The sequence below is a fragment of the Elephas maximus genome, chromosome 8 (assembly GCF_024166365.1).
Source record: "Elephas maximus indicus isolate mEleMax1 chromosome 8, mEleMax1 primary haplotype, whole genome shotgun sequence".
Taxonomy (NCBI): domain Eukaryota; kingdom Metazoa; phylum Chordata; class Mammalia; order Proboscidea; family Elephantidae; genus Elephas; species Elephas maximus.
Window position 1 is genome coordinate 14219073 of NC_064826.1, and position 20435 is coordinate 14239507.

The 20435-nt window shown below is 43.7% G+C and overlaps 1 protein-coding gene across 1 annotated transcript in view; it reads right to left on the reverse strand.

The window, feature by feature from the left end:
• Positions 1-398: 398 nt before the first annotated feature.
• The window catches only part of NUP205 (nucleoporin 205), a 76604-nt gene continuing 56567 nt past the window's right edge, over positions 399-20435 (reverse strand). Inside the window, exons 34-43 of the mRNA XM_049893499.1 lie at positions 18252-18390; positions 16328-16454; positions 12178-12254; positions 9667-9795; positions 9344-9470; positions 5897-6063; positions 4192-4315; positions 3575-3703; positions 2138-2211; positions 399-738 (exon numbers count right to left, since the gene is read on the reverse strand). Coding sequence (XP_049749456.1) covers positions 586-738; positions 2138-2211; positions 3575-3703; positions 4192-4315; positions 5897-6063; positions 9344-9470; positions 9667-9795; positions 12178-12254; positions 16328-16454; positions 18252-18390 — 1246 coding nt within the window. The 3' untranslated portion in view covers positions 399-585. The remainder of the gene's footprint in view (positions 739-2137; positions 2212-3574; positions 3704-4191; positions 4316-5896; positions 6064-9343; positions 9471-9666; positions 9796-12177; positions 12255-16327; positions 16455-18251; positions 18391-20435) is intronic.

Consider the following 20435-nt stretch of genomic DNA (forward strand, 5'->3'; position numbering starts at 1 on the left):
ATGTCCAAAGTACATGAGGCCAAGTCTTGCCACCCTCACTTCTAAGGAGCATTCTGGCATTAAAAAGGGCAAAAGTTAGATAATGTTAGGGAAAAGATGGGCTGACTTTTTGAATCATTTCTATAACACATTATTCACGGTGCTGAGCACACTATTCTATAAAAGAACATGGCTATAGCTTATTATCTACAATATCCCCAGGGAGTAACCCTGAGTATGATAAAAGCAAAACGTAGGTATAACGGGAGAACAGTAAGGGTTTCCAGAATATGCCTTTAATTTAGCATTTAGCATTCTCTAGGGAAAAACTACCACTGTGGAAGGTTGATGTGTTGGAGTCCCAATAATGTGGATCATTTTCTAGATAAAATTTCATACAGTTGTTTCGTTTTGTTTTTTTAAAAGATTTATTTTTTTACTAATGATGATGGGACCAGGCAAAGACATTTACAGAAAAGATGTCCATATATAAAGAAAGAAATACAAAATATTTTTTGGTCATAATTTAGAAACACACTGATCTATAAAAAGGAGATGGTTTTCCCCAATTCATCTCTCCCACAAGATGAGTCCAAGTCCAGGTGCTCAGTTCCTTGATATCCTCAACAGGCCACGGATACGTCTCACCAAGGCTTGTATAAAACTATAGCGAGATCGAACTTTCGAATACAATCCTTCAATGTCCAGAAGTTTCTTTTGCAGTGATTCTCCAAACACATTGATGGAGTCAGCCTGAAGCTGGAGGGGACACAGATGACATTTTATTATTAGATCTGCAGTCTTAAATATTTCTTTTACTTACGTCTTACTACTTAAAACACCTTTGACCCCACCCCCACCCCCACCCCGAACGCACTGTTAACCCAAAACTGCAACCATTCCCAAAGCCCTCTCTTCATACAAAGATTAGACAGGACTATAAAACACATGAGGAACGTGCTTCTGAGTTCAATCAGATATATGAGACCAAATGGGCAGCTCCTGTCCAAAAGCAGGATGAAAAGGCAGGAAGGGGCAGGAACTGGTCCGATGGACATAAGGAACCTGAGGTGGAAAGGCGGAGTGTGCTGTCACATTGTGGGGACAGCAACTAATGTTACAAAATGCACAAGTTTTTGTATGAGAAATTGACTTGATATGTGAAATAAGCTTTTACCTAAAGCACGATTAAAAAAAAAGAGATGTACCATTGTTGAAGCTGGATGTGAATAAAAAAATAATAACAAAATAAAATACCTTTGGGAAATTTTATAATGTGGTCCTTGCTCAGATATCAAATAAACTCAACATTCACATTTTCCACCCTAGAATTTTACAGTATGCTGCTAATGTTTCTCCTTCTGTCCTTTCTTGTATAATATGTAAAATTTAAAATCTGCTTTAAATAGCGACAACTGTCGATGCTGACGGTATACAGCTTATGCACAAAAATATCTCCTGGAAGGCCACACGAGAACTTAGGAAGAGTGGCTACTTTTGGGGAAAGAAACAACAGGTTTGCGATTTTTAAAAACCCATTTGCACACTTTACTGTCAGTAATATAAAATTGGGGAGGGGGGGTGGTATCCTGATATGGAAACCCTGGTGGCGTAGTGGTTAAGAGCTATGACCGCTAACCAAAAGGTCGGCAGTTTGAATCCACCAGGTGCTCCTCGGAAATCGTACAGAGCAGTTCTACTCTGTCAGATAAGAACTTATTTTACCAATAAGTTCTTTCCTGAAAAATTATGTGTTGAGTGACATTTTGTGCCTAAAAATTCTACAAAGTTAATCAAAAGAAAAATCAAGCAACAACAAAAAAACCCAGGATTTCTGTTCTCCAAATGTGAACTGGAGTTTCCAGGTAATAATGCCTACCAATCTCTGAACACTTACAGTGTTTCAGGCACTATACCACAAGGCTCACATACAGGAACCCTCTTGCAATTCTGACCACACTCCATGGGGCTGTATTATTATTCCCATCTCTTAGATGAGGAAACGAAGGGTCAGAAGTTAAGTAAATTGTTCAAAGTCACGCAGCTGCTGGGTGGCCAGACCAGGTCTCTGTAAGCAACCCTGAAAGTTACACCCTTACTAAAACATCAGCCTTTTTCACCTTAAAAAAAGAAAAAAAGTGCATGGAGAGACCCTTACCTGGTCTATATCATGTTGGCTCACTACAGTCAGCCCACTTCTGAAATCCAGGCTGGCGTCTGAGGTGAAGGAATCTAGAGATAAAGACACAGTCAAGCCAGCCTTGTAAGCCTTTACTATTACCCAGCGGAAGATGCTGACGGCAGTGAACAGCAGTGCCATGCAAAATCACCATCAAGGTCGGGAACTCAATTTTCAAATTCAAGCAAAGGGAAGTCTCTCGGGTGCAATTCACTGGTCTAGGCCAGGGGTCGCAAGCCTTTTGTCTGTTTCCCCCACCTGAGGGATCCCTCCTCACTCACACAACTCGCTCCAGTAGTGAGTACCCCAGCCAAGGCTGACCCTTGTCGGTCACATGGGCTCAGTCCCACGGTGAGAACCCCGGCCGAGGCTGACCCTCGTCACTCACACGGCTCGCTCCAGCAGTGAGAACCCCGGCCGAGATTGACACTCGTTGGTCACACTGGTTCACTCCCACAGTGAGAATCCTGGCCGAGGCTGACCCTCGTCGGTCACATGGGCTCAGTCCCACAGTGAGAACCCCAGCCAAGGCTGACCCTCGTCGGTCACATGGGCTCAGTCCCACAGTGAGAACCCCAGCCGAGGCTGACCCTCATCGGTCACATGGGCTCGCTCCCACAGTGAGAACCCCGGCCGAGGTTGACCCTCGTCGGTCCAATGGGCTCAGTCCCACAGTGAGGACCCTGGCCGAGGCTGACCCTCGTCGGTCACATGGGCTCGCTCCCACAGTGAGAACCCCGGCCGAGGCTGACCCTCGTCAGTCACATGGGTTCAGTCCCACAGTGAGAACCCCAGCCGAGGCTGACCCTCGTCGGTCACATGGCTCGCTCCCACAGTGAGAACCCCAGCCGAGGCTGACCCTTGTCAGTCACACTGGTTTGCTCCTACAGTGAGAATCCTGGCCAGGGCTGACCCTCGTCACTCACACGGCTCGCTCCAGCAGTGAGAACCCCAGCCGAGGTTGACACTCGTTGGTCACACTGGTTCACTCCCACAGTGAGAATCCTGACCGAGGCTGACCCTTGTCAGTCACACAGCTTGCTCCCACAGTGAGAACCCCGGCCAAGGCTGACCCTCGTCAGTCACACAGCTCACTCCCACAGTGAGAACCCCAGCCAAGGTTGACCAGTGCCATTCTCCTGGAAGAGCATTTGTGACCGGGGGCTCTGGGCTGGGTCAGCCCTTCACTGGAGAAGCTGATGAACAGCCTCTAGGAGACTCATGCTCGGCACAATTTCCCAGACACGGGAGCTAAAACAAAAAATAGCTACGTCTAGAAAGTTAAGTAGTTCTGGATTACCCAGCCCACTCTTAGTTGCCTGGAAATATAAAAAGTAAATAAAAACATAACGAGTTTTTCAAAACACTAAAACCTAGCGGCACTAGTGTTTCGCCAGTTTTCAGAATCAAGTTTACCTTGTTGCCGTCTGCTTTTAAATAAGGTTCTGGAGGCAAACAGAGAATCCTGAGAATCAGTGGGCGTGCAATGCAGCAGATAGTATTCCAGGTGGCGCCAAAAAATGAACAGGCAGGTCTCTATGATAACTGCATGTGAGAGCTCAGGTTAAAGAAAATCATCTCACATATTTCTTTAGAAAGGTTTTCCAGGAGCTAAAAAAAAAAACAAAGATTGCACCAGCTGGTGCCGTACACACAGCCTCCATCTGAGAGGCAGGGGGTGCTCCACTGAAGGTGCCTGGCAGAGAGCAGCCAGGATGCTGCAAAGAACGGGTAGGGACGGTGGGGCAGGTGGGTGCCACCAGTCTCCAGAGCCCTCATCTCCTGCCCTTAAAGGGTCTATATATAATATTAGTATAGTATAGTACTCTACTCTAAAAGGTACGAAAAACATTTTTAGTTTGGAAATACATAAGGCTTTTACTGGGGAAAAAAAAACAAACCTAACAATAATTACGTGCCCTTTCGTATGGTTTTGGTACCTAGATAATGTGAGAATAAGTAAACAGGCTTTTCATTTGAAGACCCTGTGAAAGATCGTCATTCGAGCCTGACTACGATCTCATTAAGGATACAGGAACACAGAGAAAGCAGCTTAGCGCGGTTGTTGATCAGCTTCACCAAACGCCGTCTTGCGAGGACGTATTTCTGGGCAGTAGAGATTTTATCCACTCCAGCAGGCATCACAGACTGGCACAGCTAAGAGAAAGGGACAAACGCACCGTTACGAATGGTGCAGACTGTAACAACAGTTTCATGGAAACTTACTATGAGCAGCTCACTGTGACAGCGCTGTGAAAACCACTCAAATAAACTCAGGCATCCTCGCAGACAAGAACTTATTATCTAGTTAAGACACTAGTAATAAGAGGGAAAGAAAAAAAAGCGAACCAAAGAAGTGGATGAATTCACAAACAAATCCTCATCTGCTGCCTGGGAAAGCCATGTCCCTGAAACAGCCGTTTCCAGTCTGCAGACGGGCCCACCAACCCCGAGCTGCTTGTCAAACTAAACAAAACACAATCACTTTTCAGGCAGTAGATGAAACAGCGCCGTGAAGAATTTCTGTTAGGGCTGGCTGGTATCTTCTGGAGATAATGTAGAGTTCCAAAGCATAACAAAATATGAACAGTCAACCAGAACCTCCCCTACTGACCTCTCAATCCGGCGTACACATAAGCATAACCGCTCAGTTTAACATTCAGACACTGAGTTTGACAGCGGCTTATTGAAGTGGGGCTGGGGGACTGCCACGGACTTTATTACTGTGACGCGATTCCTCTTACAAGAACTAGCACCTTCTAGCAAATGGCCAATGAGCCACCCAGCAGGAGGAAGGTCTGGCAGATGGAAACTGCAATCATACAAACCCAGGGGGTTAACTGAACCCAGTCAACAACTCCTACCTCACCTTGTACTTGCTAGCCGGGTGCTCAATTAAGGCAGCCTTCTGTGCCTCAGTTTCCTCACCAGAGAAGTGTGAGCAGGATCAATATCTGCCTCATGTAAGTCAGGTAGAGCACACAGTTCTGGTCCAGCACATTGTAAAAAACTCAGTAAATGCTCCCTGTTATTATCAGAAGAGTGGCAAGAAGGGGAGGGCTTTGCCTACTCCTAAGAGTGACATGATTCGTTTAGGTGTGAACCAGGATTGGCAAAACGGATCAACATTCACATTGCCACAGGGCACCAAGAGGCTTCAGCGCTGCGCTGGCGAGGGGCCACATGGTGCCTCGTAGTTCTGTTGTGCCAAGTGGAAAAGAAGAGAGGCCACTAGGGAACAAACCTCGTGACTCAGCATGTTAGCTACAATAAATACAAGGGAACGATTCTTGGTCACTGCGGGGAGGCAGTCGAGTCTGAAAAAGTCCCTGGACAGACACTGGGGGTGATGAAAGCACACGGAAAGCTACGGAAACAGCACCTACCACAGAACCCTAGGTTTAAAGCATAAGTGTACATACGAGCTCAGATTAGAGAAAAAATTTCATGTTTTTTTTAGATTTTCTAGTATAAATTAGTAAAAGTCATTACTTAAAGGCCAGATGCCTTCCTGCTGGGTGGCAGGTGGTCTTCTAGAACTGTGCCCCTGCACCGTTTTCCATCAAAGAAGTTCTGTGCCCGTGAGCTATAGTGTTAAAGCGTGGGGCCCTTCTCCACAGCACCCAGGAGAACATCGCGGACACCACCTTTACTCACAGGTCCGAGGAGCACCCTGGCCCTTACTAGTAAAAGCCATGCTTTCCCAAACATCTCCGCAGCTTACAGTGAGAGTCATACCTCTTTTATCTCGTCTGGGGGAAGCTGCTCTACATTCTGCAGCTTGTTGACACTCCGCCGATGGCTGTCGTAATAACTGAAGAAATCACTGGCGCTCTGCTTCAGCAGGTAGACAATAATGCCCAACCCAGGTAGGCGCCAGTATGGAACCACCGGAGCCTGGGCATCTAAAGGAGTTGATGATATAAAACAATGGTGTGCTTACAACCGTTTTATATGACTTTCAGATGACCTGCTTTAAAACATGGGGTGCTCAGGAATTTGAGGGCATGTGAGCTATTATTAAAACCAAGCCAAGGCTACTTTTTAATACCACTGATTGTTCAAAGCAGTGGTGAGGAGTTACTGTAATCAGGTGCAGATGTAAGGCTGGAGACCTTGAGAGAATAAGACATGTGGCTAATGGACACCAACAGGCTTACCTTTATTGGGTGCAGGCCCCTCTGAGAACTCTGTGATGTTATAATCCATTACATCTGCTCCCACCCACAAACATGCATACATGCACTACGCATGTACACACACAGCCCAGGTGAACCCCTCCTACCTCACCTCATGGTTCTAGTTCTACGGCTTCATTTCCAGCTGCATTTCCCTGGTTACTGCACTGACGGCTTACAGTCATTCTTCCAAAGACACAAGAACACTAACTCAAATATTCAAGAAACAGAACTGGGTTTAAACTTTAACGTGTCCAGTTAAGTAGCAAAACAGCGTGATATTCTTCTGCAGTCTTTCCCTGCACCCTGCTACCTTGGGGTGAAGGTGTAAAGGAGCAGTAGGATGTCGTAAAAGTTGTCTGTGTAACAATGCCATCCTAGAGATAGTTTGAGTGGCGCAATGAGTAATCCCCTCTAATGATGAAAGGGTTTCTTGAGAAATATGTTGGTAACTTCAAGTTCAATTTGGTCTAATGGCCAGATGGCCATGAATACTGCAGGGAGACCTGCAGATGCCTCCTTCACTACTATCTCCTCTTAACTCTGCCCCAAACTCAGAACTGCTAAGTCTCCCTGTAGAGAAAGGAGAGGTGAGTCCCTGGTGAGTGATGTTGCCACCAGCCAGGCTGTCCTAGACGTATGTGATTTTCCAGGTCTCTTTTCCAGTCTTCAGTGAAGATGGGGCAGTCTTTACAACAGAGGTTGTTAAGAGAGTCCTCTCCCAGAGGAATGAGGTGCCTTGGTCCCTGGGTAACATCTGTGAGCTCTCTACCCTGGCAGGAAGACAGCCACTCATGGGATGAGCTAATACTGGGAGGACTCAAAGCCTTTTGGAGTTCTCACCACTCGTAGCTGCTCAAGTCTAGAATCTATTAAAGCCCTCAGAAGCTACTGACTTAGGGATCAGATGAGGAAGGCCCAGGAGACAACCGACTACAGAAACAAATTCCACAGGAAAGACCATAAGGTCTAGGAAGTAGAAGTGTTATAGAAAAGGGTCCTTGGATCACAAGTAATAGAAAACATGCTAATTAATAACAATAAATGTAGCAATACTGGAAAATAACCACAGCTAACACTTCTGTAGTGCTAAGTGCCAGGCACTATTCTAAGCACTTTACATATATGCCTACTCCTCCCTTATCGACTAGCTCGTTATCCAACATTTTGCATTTATGACAATAATAAAAAATCTATCTATTTCTCACATTAAAGAGGAGCGAGACCGGGAGGAGGAGGAGGGCTGCTGGCGGGTTGAACTACCTAGGCGGGGTGGAGGAGTGGGGGGCAAGCAGGCGGCGCACAAAAGGCAGCAGGAGCTGGGGCTGCAGGAGTTGGGCGGGGGACTTGGAAGTCTCTTCTTCCAAAGAGACCTCTCTGCCACCTCCGCCATGCCCAGGTGGCCGGGCCTCACCTGCCCACAAGGCCAGGAGCCCCCTGCTGCAGAGGGCCATCTCTGGGCCGGTGGAGTGGGAAGGTGGGGAGGTGAGGCATGGGGGTTGTGCAGAGACCTGGAGCTCAGCCAGGTGATGGTGGGCCCCTGCTGCTCCAGAGGCAGTGGGCAACCCACGACCACCACCAGCACCCCGACCCCCAACCCCCACGGGCTCCACAGTGGTGGGGAAGGCATCCCAAGATGCACCAGGGGAGCTGCCCAACTCTCCCATAACACCAATTTTCACATAATGACCTAGTCTTTGGAACCTAACCATGTCAGTAAGTGAGGAGTGGGTGTGGTAACTCATTTATTTAAGCCTTACATAACTCAGTGGGGTAGGGCTTATTACTACTTCCATCTTGCAGATAAGGAAGCCAAGGCACACAGATGATAAGTGATTTTTCTGAACAAACACCAATGGTACTAGTAAAACTGAGGTTCAAGCCTCAGCAGTCCATCATCAGTCTGTGTCCTTAACCATTACGCTGAGCTGCCTCCTCGTCCCTAGGTGTTGCCAACCCCACCACGCACCTATCCACACGGGCATCTAGAATTGGCGGGGAAGACATGGTTATGAACACTGAAAACAGTCTGAGGTAAAATAAAGCCCATTTTATGAGGCTTCATAAAGTTTGTCTTTAAATATTAAAGATGAAACAATGAAACGGTATGCAAAAGACTGATTCCAAATGAGAAGAAACTACGTGGAATTTTATTACCAGTGACACATTCTTAGCATACGACTGTCTGTGAGGAATAAATGACAAAATTATATTTTTGTGTGAAAATCTTATGTTCAGGTTAAATTTGTTTTAAAAGGTTGGATTCAAGGAGGAAGAAAAAGTTTGCCCTTTAGAGGCGGAGATAGAGGTCTCTGTCCGGCTAAAGACCAACAGATTAACAAACAGGTTTACGTTCATTTAAAAGCTGCCAGCCAGAGGGGAGAGATCAGGTTAAAAGCTACTGCTGAGTGCTGAGACTACTCTTCTGAATGAAGTGATAAGACTACTCCTCTTTGTGGTTGGACTCCCAGTCTTTCTACAAAGTGATAATGACGATGACCTCTCTTTTCCCATATCTTGAGCCACCGGAGTCATTAGGGTCACAGGCTAGGTCTGCCTGCTCAGTGTATAAGCTCTTCTTTGCTGTGCTACAGAAATGTGGAGCTATAACACAAAACCCAACTTAGACAATGAATTAGCTTTACATGATTTGGCAGACAATCTGTTCTATTTTTGTATTTTTCACCCAGCTAACTTACTCTCCAATCCTGAGTCCTTTCTTCTGAGTCTCAAGTACTCCTCATATCACACTCTGTTCATGTGCCTCCACCAGATTTAGCCTCAGGAAATCTTGAATTTCCCCGTTCTCTCAAGCCCTCCAGACTTATAGGCAGGTCTGATAATAGAAGCTCCATACCACTCCTTCTTAAAAAAGCCTTTTTTTAAAATTTCCATTAATTACGCATTAAAAAAACAACAACACTGCGCCTTACCGGAACCAGTGAGGGCTCAGCCGTAATCACAGCAACTTAGTTGCTCAAATGCAGAGAGAAGGAACGAGGCTCACCTTGCCGTGGTCCATCTCTGTTCATGGTTTCGGAAAGGCTGGGGGTGAAGAGACACACGGCGTGCTGAAAGGTGGGGGAGCTCTGCAGAATGAGTGACTGGCAATATTCCATGACATTGGCACAAATCTACAACAGGAGAACAGCAGTGACAAAAATATTAGCCCCCGAAGGCCCTAATATAATGGCAATTCAAATTTGGAGGAGAACAAAAGTTATAATTCAGTTTCCAAAATGACTCACATCTCTTAAGTAATTTTCTTATTAAATATTTCCAAGAGTATAAACATCTTAAAGAATAGTCCACAATTCCGACCCCTCATACCTGCTGCATAGCCAGTTCAATTTCATCTTTCTTGCTCACTCTATCTCCTTCCACATTATCATCTTGAAATTTAAACTGACGCAGTCTGTCGGAGCCACCAAAGCGACTGAGTAGCCCTAAGCACTGACGCTAAGAAAGAAAAAGATATTTTGCTGATATCTAGTTTAATGTTTAAAATTAGCAATCTCTCTTTCTTGGGGGAGCTAAACAAAGAAAAACTCAGTGGGGGGTGACATCAGTCTTTAAAGCACCTGATTTCTTACTCTCAACTAAGCCAGCTAAAGTTGGCATTATTAAAATTCATCTGTTTGCAAAAGTATTTGATTGGCAGTCACCTCATTAAAAGAAAACCAATTTTTAGAAATTAGTCCCAAATATAATTATTTGCCAAAGAATTTTCTGCATTGAACCACCAAATAATAATAATAATTCCTTGGTACACACTCATTTAGCCAATCACAGCTGATAAAACAATAAGCAAAATAAGGGCAAAAGGAAGGCCTGTAACCAGCATGTCCATGACCAGTTTGTCTACTGAAGCACAAATGCAAAGGCGGGTACTCCTGCGGCTGCTCTGGGGACGTCAGCAAAAGGTTGGGAACACACAGGTAGCCTTGGCAGACCATGTCAATGTCACCAGCTTCAAACGTTGGTGCTTTTCACCTGAGAACACAATTGCTTTTCTAGGGCTCAGAGGGAAAGGACGAGCTTTGCAAACTGCCCGCACATCCAGTGGGTAGCACATGGGCTTGGGGTCCAGTAACAGGGACGTGACTTTTTGCTATGTGACCTGGAACAAGTTAGTTAACTTGCCCAAGCCTCTGTGTTTATATTTCTAAAGTGGCAATAACAAGTTCTATCTCATCAGGTTGCTGTCAAGATTACCTGAAACACCATACTTCACAGGGTTTAGCACAGTGTCTGCCCATAAGTGCACAATAAAAACATGTATTTTCAAATCTGGTAACATCGCAAATCTGTGTGTATATATGTATCTATGTATAACATGTATACGTAAAATCCGAATGATGGCAGCTTAAATAGTTAGGATAAAGCAAAATATGTCAAGGAGACTATAAATCTATTTTGCCAAAATAATTATATTTATTTGTAAAACTTTTGTGTTTGCTACTCTTACAGATAAATTATTCAAATATTTCCAGAGTTCATTTAATGAAAGATCCACCAAAAAGGTTCTTTTCTCCCTCCAGTGAAAAGAGCTTAAAGGCTAAAAAAGCTTGGGGTGTTTGGGGCTTGTCAGAGAGTTGCTGACAGCACGACTTAAAATGCACCTCGTGGCAGCCTTGGACCCAGTGATGCCGTTTATGTTATTTAATCATTAGTTTAAAAATATGCGTACAAAAACGTTGGTAGCTGCATTTCTCTTCTGAAAATTGGAAAAAACAGCTCATAAAGAGAAAACTTAAAAAAATGGAATATAAATTATAGTAAATAAATACTCTAAAAAACCAAAACCAAACCCAGCGCCATTGAGTCGATTCCGATTCATAGCGACCCTATAGGACAGAGTAGAACTGCCCCACAGAGTTTCCAAGGAGCATCTGGTGGATTCGAACTGCTGGCCTTTGGTTAGCAGCCATAGCACTTAACCACTACGCCACCAGGGTTTCCATAAATACTCTGCAGCCAACAAAAACTGAAGATGTTAGATCAAAGCAGGCTAGAAGGCTCTGAGAAAGACGGTGATAACTAACTAATAAACTACCCAATGTGTTCGAATATACTGAAATGAGATTACATAACTGGAGGAGGGTTTGTGGATAAATTAGTAATCAGTACATAAAAAGCGAGCGAATCAAAATAGAAACAATTATTAACTTCAATGTTGTATGGTCCATGGCTTAATCAAAAAGGATATTTACATAGTCAACATAATGTAACCCTAAATATTATCCTAACCAAGATTATGATATAATTACATTGAGAATTCTGGTGGGGAGGTATGGAAAGTATATATATTATATGATGGAAAGGAGTAACGAGACCCACTTTCTCATTCTCCTTGTGGAAAGCCAATAGATAATTGCTACAGCTGAAAAACCACGAAGTAGCAATATGAACACGTTGTTTAGAGATGATAAGGAATCCACTAAAACCCTTGAAAAGGGCTGCCCAAATCTGGGAAGCGGAAACGGAGTGATGGGCCAGAGGACTGTGGTATTTTGTAACAAGCCTTGTAGAAATACTTGACTCTAGACGACAAGCATGTAGAGCATAACGATAAAAATTAAAACCATATTTTAAAAAGTGATATTAATCTATATCAAATATGAAATGTTCAGAACATGTTGAGGCAAAGTACAGATTACAGAACAGATACTGACATATCTAATATGACGGCACTGGTTTTTTTTATACATAGATAAGGCAATCCTATTTATTTTACATGTTATATACGTATCTTGGAGATATATCAGCATAAAGAACATTTCCCAAAGAAAGGTGATAAGTCAGATCAAAACTGCTCCTTAAAAAAATAGAACTGGTTACCTGGAATCGTCCAATATGTCCCTGTAGCTCCATAAGAGATCCTTCATTTACATCAACATCAAGTTCACTTAATATACCTGTAAAATTTAGAATGCTTTTAAATGTAGTTTTATAATCAACAAAATGAAAGCACTGAAAACCAGGAAAAGCAGTCCTAATATTTAATATTCTTCATATAATGAAGAGGCAGACGCTTCCAGGGGGGAGTTCTGAGAAATATGATCTTACAATGAATCTAAGCGCCTTTATAGATATTAACACCAGCACACGTTCATTCACATACAACCTAAAGTCTACATTGAATTAATGATTATAAAAAGTTCCCTTTGGAAGTTTACAAGAAAAATCTGATTTTTATTTATAACCATAACGATTAAAACTTTCTAAACTCAGCAAAAAATTATTTTCTCATGGAAAAGTTTATAACATAAAACACTAAGAATGAAATTAATTTTTTTAACTCCCGTAACTTTTCTATCATTTGATTTTCCCCCTTAGACAAACTACAGTTTGCCAGAAAAAAACTTCCATTCCACTTCTCAGCTTGGACCCATTACTAAATTCCTAAGTCAGGCTGATCAACCCCTTACAGAACCACGACTCCTTTGATTTCTATTGAGAAGTGAAATGACGTGCCCAAGGTCACACAGGGACACGCAACCGTTACCCTGTAGGATTCTCAAGGGGAGGGACTGTGTTTTATTTGACAGGAACACAGAAGCAAGCACCATGCCTGGCACATAGTAGATGCCGTACATGAAACGATCATTCCAATCGTCACTCCCTGTCGTGTAAGTGGATTACATACCCCACCGTTGCCATCTGCTTCCTGAGCCATTGACACTGGGCTTGACCAAGCTCCTTGCTTTGTCCAGTGGGGCAGGAGAGCTAGTGACAGTGTGCCCCTTCTGAGCAGAGGCACTAAGAGGCAGCTAGCATTTCCAGGAGCTTCTTCCTCACTCTGATCCCTCCAGTGTGCCCTGGATAGAGGCTATTCTCCAGATTTGGGACTAAGGGCAAAGCCCAAGCAGGCTGGCCTCCCAGCCTTGAGAAACTCTACTTCAGTGAGAACAATTGACTCTGCTGGCCAAGAGACCATACGAGGCCTTGGTCCTATCAGATAGGCCCAGCACTTCCCTCTGAGCAAGCCCCTAGGTCATTCTCACCATTGGGCTATTTCTTTGCTCCACGACTGAAGTCACACTGGAGGGAACCCACTGGACCTGTCCCTGTCACCCTGACTTCCTCTGTGTTTTCACAACCCCCTTCGTTCACTTCTGACTCCCTCACAACCACACACTCCATAGCACGTAACCCAGAATCTTGTCCTTTTCCTTGTTTTAGATTATCCCAGCACGTGACCTCGATGCCAACCTACAGAAATCCTCACCCCATCTAGCACGTGCTAGCTCGTCTGCCTCACCTCTGCCGCAGTACTCGGCAAGATCCAGCTCACTCCATCTCCTCTGGACCCTGCGCCCAGTGCTTTCTCTCTTAGCATACTGGAATCTGCCCTGGAGCGGGCCCTGGGATCTCCTCAGAACGGGCTCAGGCTCCAAGTACCTCAGCTGGCACCGCTCTCAGCCCTGCTAAACTCTCCTCCTAGCCCAGGGGGCTCAGGCAAGAAAAATGTTGGGGCTGGTGAGGTGGAACCAGGTTGGCCTCAGACCTCTCCACAGCAACATGAAAATATCTTGCTTACTTTGGACACGTTCTCAGGAGGGATCAGTCCCTGGAGGACATCATGCTCCGTAAAGCAGAGGGTCAGCAAAGAAGAAGACCCTCAACAAGGTCGACTGACACAATGGCTGTAAGCAAAGATTCTGAGGATGGCACAGGACTGGGCAATGTTTCCTTCTGTTGTAAACGGGTCACTAGGAGTCAGAGCTGACTTGATGGCACTAGTGGTTAAGAGCGCAGGCTTACAGGCTCAGAAGCCAGACTGCCTGGCCCTCTATGCCACCAGTACTCTCTGTGTGACTGTGAACAAGTTAACTTTACTGTGTCTCAGCCTCCACATCTGTCAAATAGGGATAATAACACTTCCTACCTCACAAGGCTGTTGTGAGTAAGAAATCAATTATCATGCCCAATTATCTAGTATCTTAATATTTTATGATAATATTTTAAAATAGGGCCTAGCATATAAATGCTTAACAAGTGTGAACTACTGTCATTAACACTGTAAGTTCTAAAGGAAAGAAAACCATACTCTGCCATGATGTTATCCAAGGTTCCGAGCAATCTTCAGGCAGTCTTAAACATTACTGAGCTCAGGGGATACAACGCATTCTTCTTGGGAAGGGGAACCTCAACACAAACTAAAAATACCAAGCGATAAATCAAAAGAAAGAACTCAGGAACAGTGAAGCCATGGGGGAAAAGTGGTGTTTTCTCTGCAGTGAATTCGTGGAAACATACAACTAGAACTAGACAGCCGAGGGAGCTATTGTTGCAGGACTGAATGCAAATGTTATAAAATCCGACAAAGTAAAGATAAGCAACAGAATCTGAAGGTGAAAGAGGAAGTGTGAAAGTACTCATTATTTCACCATTCCCATCAGGTAAGTTATCTGATTCTACCTCAAATTTGCCAGAATTCTCCTTAGAAGCAAAGCGGACGATACTACGTCTCACATACTTTGGGGATGTTATCAGGAGGGACCAGTCCCTGGAGAAGGACATCATACTTGGTAAACTAAACGGTCAGTGAAGAAAAGCAAGACCCTCAACAAGATGGGCTGACACAGTGGCTGCAACAATGGGCTCAAAACAGCGATAGTGAGGATGGCGCAGGACCAGGCAGTGTTTCATTCTGTCATACACAGGGTTGTTATGAGTCGGAACTGACGCGATGTCACGTAACAACAACATCTAAAATTTACATGTAGCAAAAATATTTAAAAAAAAAAAACCCTTTCTTAATGACCAAAACATCTTAAGTGTTTTCATGGTCTTCTTTCTCAATCATAGTGATCTTTTAGGGACTCATATGTCTTGTACTCTTGTAGTGAAGAAACACCTGGAATTCAGCAACTCCTTCAGTTTCTCTTCAATTAGTTTTTTTTTTAATCCATTATAAATTTATGTAAAATGAAACATTTAACTTTTAAATCAGGCTGCAAAAGGTAACGTCATTCTCACAGTTGCTTCTCTCTCTCGTATGTGCATATTCACACAGCAATGCCTGACAATCTGCTTATACCTTTTCATGACTCGGGGGATATATGGCTACCCACCCACTTTTTCTGCCTCAGGTTCATTGGGAAGCTGCTTTCTCACTGAGTGTTTGTGCTGCCACAAAGCTGGGGCCTTTATGACTGTCTGAAACCAAAAAAATGGGCGTGGGCCACAAATTACTCTTTCTGCAGGGTGTTGTATGAGGTGTGTGCATTTTTGGTAGGAAAAATAGTAATTTTGAAAAAAAAATTGGGACACATTCAGGGTGAAGAGACTCTGGAGGCAGAATTAGTAGGACAACGCATGTCCCTCTAGACTCTAAGGCTAGGCTTATGGGAGGGAGCAAGAAAAAAAAAAAGATCCATACTACCTACCAAAAATTCAACAATACTCAATGATTCAGCATCCTTCCATTAATAAAAACACACGGTATCAACAAAAAATTCAAAGTAGAAAATAACTGGGTCTTGAAAGAGTTATAAATGTTACATTTGGTAATTTCTGGATAGTGGCATTTTGAGTGTTTGTTAACACTCAATTTTTTTTTTAACGTTTCAATGTTTTTTATAGTGACCACGTTATCATTCTCATAAATATAAACTTCTTCCTTTCAAAAGAAAAAAGCAGTTAATTCTATTAGCAGTATTGACTTCAAATATATCATACGCAGCCACGAAGTAATAAAAACCTCATTCTGGTAAGTGTACCCCTGGTGGCACAGCGGTTAAGCGTTCAGCTGCTAACAGAAAGGTTGCAGTCCAAACCGAGCAGCTGCTCTGTGGGAGAAAGATGGGGCAGTCTGCTTCCATGAAGACGACAGCCTTGGAAACCCTATGGGGCAGTGCTATTCTGTCCTGTAGGGTCACCATGGGTTGGAATCGACTCGACTCGACAACAGGTTTGGGTTTCTGGTAAGTGTACGTCAATCTGTAAAGAATTACTAGAAGTCTTTGCAACATAACCAACTCACCAGGCAGTGCTGCTTTGCTGATAATTCCCGTCAGCAGAGCCAGCTCCTGCAGAGACCCAGCGCTCACATCCTGACAGCGCAGAACTGCTTGGATGGTGTCAGAATGCGAAATGAGAAACTGCAACACCTATGCCATGGAAAAGGAGGGAAATGGAAAAAACAAAGGTGAAACAGAGTAAAAAATATGATTAGAAATATAGAATTAACCTTCTTAATAACATAATAATAACGAAGTAAGTGATCCGATGTAATGAAGAAAAAGAGACGAGCAATTACCTTGCACTTACGTAATTTATTTTTTCAAGAAACAGACATTTAACTAAAACTCAAAAAGAAGCCAAAGTTAAGGATTATTTCAAAGCTTACAAATTAATGTATTTAGAGGATATTGTAGAAGAGTATGACATAACTTTGAGCCACTATATGAAAGCTATTATTTAACCCCACTTTGCTTCTTTTGTTGTTTGTCCAAAAGGAACGAGAACAAGAATTTAAAATGAGTGGGTACAAAAATGACTTACTAAATTCAAGAAGTTGCTTTACATAAAAGGGAAATCACATAAAAGTTTGTCTAATTCTCCTTTTGATGTGATAAAAACAAAGGAGCTATAAACCCCGACCTCCAAATTCTGCCCCTTCCAAGTAGGCATTTATAAAGTGTACCACCACGGAGCAGTCTGTGATCATCTTCACATATGACCACCTCTTCAACCAGATTATAAATGCCTTAGAGGTGGACACTGTGCCAAGACAAGTTGAGAATTCAGATCACTCAGAAACTGGGCCCCATTTAATTTTTTTTAATATAGACTCCTGGCCTCAGTCCATAATCTCCAGATGTGGGACTCAGTGGATGTGTTTATTTTTTGGTTTTGGTTTTTCAATGAAGCTCCTCATGTGACTGTGTTACAGCCAATACACAACAGGTATTAGAGTATTAGAGAACCGATGTCTTACATCACAATGTCCCAGTTATACTAAATAATCTCAATAAACAAGAAGATAAGGAAAGTCCTTGAGGTTTAAAGAAGTGACCTAAATGGCCACCTATGAAAGGGGCAGGACCTCGCCTACATTAATGCACATGCAGTAAGGTGGCAAGTTGGAAACAGCAGCATTCTATCTCTGAGATAAGTCTGAGGGCTGGTGCAGGGACAGCAGACAAAATGACCATAAACCCAAGTGTCCGAGGACACAGCTCCTGAAGGTATCACAGCGTTGACACAGCAAAACAACAAAGATGGTAGGTTCACAGTGATGAGCCTAAACGACCTGTAAAAGGTTAACCTATACTTTATTAAAGAAGCAAAGAAATACACAATATATTTTTTAAGGTTTCACTAAATATGCCAGGAGCTCCTTGGAAACTCTATGGGGCAGTTCTAACCTGTCCCGTAGGGTCGCTATGAGTCGGAATCGACTTGATGACAATGGGTTTTTGGGTTTAAAAAGCAATGAAATAAAACTAACTGCTGGTGCTTAAAGGAAAAAAACTTTTCGTTACTAGAAAATTCACTTATTTAAATTACTTCCCCCTCTAAATATTACAAATAAATGTGTCATTATCATCTGTCTTTTGCATTTTCTGCAGTAAATACTGATTGAATGAAATTTTAGAAGCCAACTACATAGTTTCTATCCCAATAACTGCTTCCTCTTCAGAAAAACAAAGTTAGATCTCTTGCTTCCCATCTCACTACTCTACTAATTGGCTACAGTGTTTCATTCCAACAAGAGTACAAAAGCAGGCCAATGTCCTTCAGAGCAAAGTACAATGGGCTTCTGTACCCCTGGTGTGTCTACACCCAGCTCTGCACAAACAGTAAGGTGAAGGCAAGTTCACTGCAGCTCTCTGGGGCTAAGGCTTCTGCATCTGGAAACGAGCAGTTTCCACTAGAGGCTCTCTAAACCACGCACCCCTTACCTGTCCTGCTGCCTGCAGGTGCTGGGCCATACTTGATGTGAGGATGACCTGGCACAGCTGGAGGGCGGGGAGGAGGATCTGCCGGTACCGATCCACTGGGGTAGGGATGAACATCGGGGGGTCTCTCATGCCAAACATTCTTGATTCATTCAACCAACAAAGAGAGAGCAACATTCCAAGAGTTATGGGGTACCCTAATAGTTCATTACCGCCCACAGGGCAGGTACATCACAGCCCACTGACAAAGACATGAAGCTATTCATGACTACTCTGCAGCCCACACACACAAGCCCTCTGCAGCCCACACATACATGAGCACTCTGCAGCCCACACATACATGAGCACTCTGCAGCCCACACATACATGAGCCCTCTGCAGCCCACACATACATGAGCACTCTGCAGCCCACATACACGAGCCCTCTGCAGCCCACACATACATGAGCCCTCTGCAGCCCACACATACATGAGCACTCTGCAGCCCACACATACATGAGCCCTCTGCAGCCCACACATACACGAGCCCTCTGCAGCCCACACGAACATAAGGACTCTGCAATTCACACGTACATGAGCACTCTGCAGCCCACACACACGAGGACTCTGTAGCCCACACACACGAGGACTCTGCAGCCCACACACACGAGCACTCCACAGCCCACACATACATGAGCACTTGGAAGCCCATATATACACTATTGATTTAAAATTAGGTATCTCTGCCTAAGCTTACGGCTTCATTAGTAAAAACAGAATTATTTGAATTTTGAAAATTTTATTAAAGAAAACCTGCATAATTTGAAAAGACAATGCTTGAAATTTCTGAGATTCATTCTACTGTAAATGTCCCCTGGGCCATAGAGTCTGTGGGTAAGAAATGAATGAAAACAAGTAGTTTCCTGAATACAATCGAACACTTCAAGGGACAGAGTAGCAGAGGCAGTGTCTGGGGACCATGGTTTCAGGGGGCATCTAGGTCAACTGACACAACAAAGTGTACTAAAAAAACGTTCTGCCAATTAAGAATGACGACGAATCCCTGAAACATAACATGGAGGAATCTGGAAGGCATTATGTTGAGCAAAATTAGTCAGTTGCAAGAGGACAAATATTGTATGAGACCACTATTATAAGAACTCAAGAAAAAGTTTAAATATAGGAGAAAATAGTCTTTGATGGCTATGAGGGTCAGGAGGGAGGGAGAGGGCTATTCACTAACTAGATAATAGACAAGAACTATTTTAGGTGAAGGGAAAGACAACACACAATATAGAGGAGGTGAGTACAACTGGACTAAACCAAAAACTAAGAAGTTTCCTGAATACAACAAAATGCTTCGAAGGCCAAAGTAGCAGGGGTGGGGGTCTAGGGACCATGGTCTAGGGGGACATCTAGGTCAACTGGCATAACAAAATGTATTAAGGAACAGTTCTGCAACCCACTTTCATGAGTGGCATCTGGGGTCTGAAACGCTAGCAAGTGGCCACCTAAGACACATCAATTGGTCTTGACCCACCTGGAACAAAGGAGAATGAAGAACACCAAAGACACAAGGTAAATATGAACCCAAGAGACAGAAAGGATCACATAAACCAGAGACTACATCAGCCTGAGACCAGAAGAACTAGATGGTGTCCGGCTACCACTGATGACTGCCCTGACAGGGAACACAACAGAGAATCCCTGATGGAGCAGAACAGTGGGATGCAGAACTCAAATTCTCGTAAAAAAACCAGGCTGAATGGTCTGACTGAGACTGGAGGAACCCCAAAGGTCACGGTCCCTGGGACCCCTGTTAGCTCAAGACTAGAACCATTCTCGAAGCCAACTCTTCAGACAGGAATTAGGCTGGACTATAAGACAGAAATTGATACTGGTGAGGAGTGAGCCTCTTGGCTCAAGTAAACACATGAGACTATGTGGGCAGCTCCTGCCTGGAGGCGAGATGAGAAAGCAGAGGGGGACAGAAGCTGGTTGAATGGACATGAGGAATACAGGGTGGAGAGGAAGAGTGTGCTGTCACATTACGGGGAGAACAGCTAGGGTTACATAGCAAGGTATGTATAAGTTTTTGTATGAAAGACTAACCTGAACTGTAAACTTTCACTTAAAATGAATAAGTTAAAACAAAAAAAAAAGAAAACATTCTGCATCCCATTTTGGTGAGTGGCATCTGGGTTCTTAA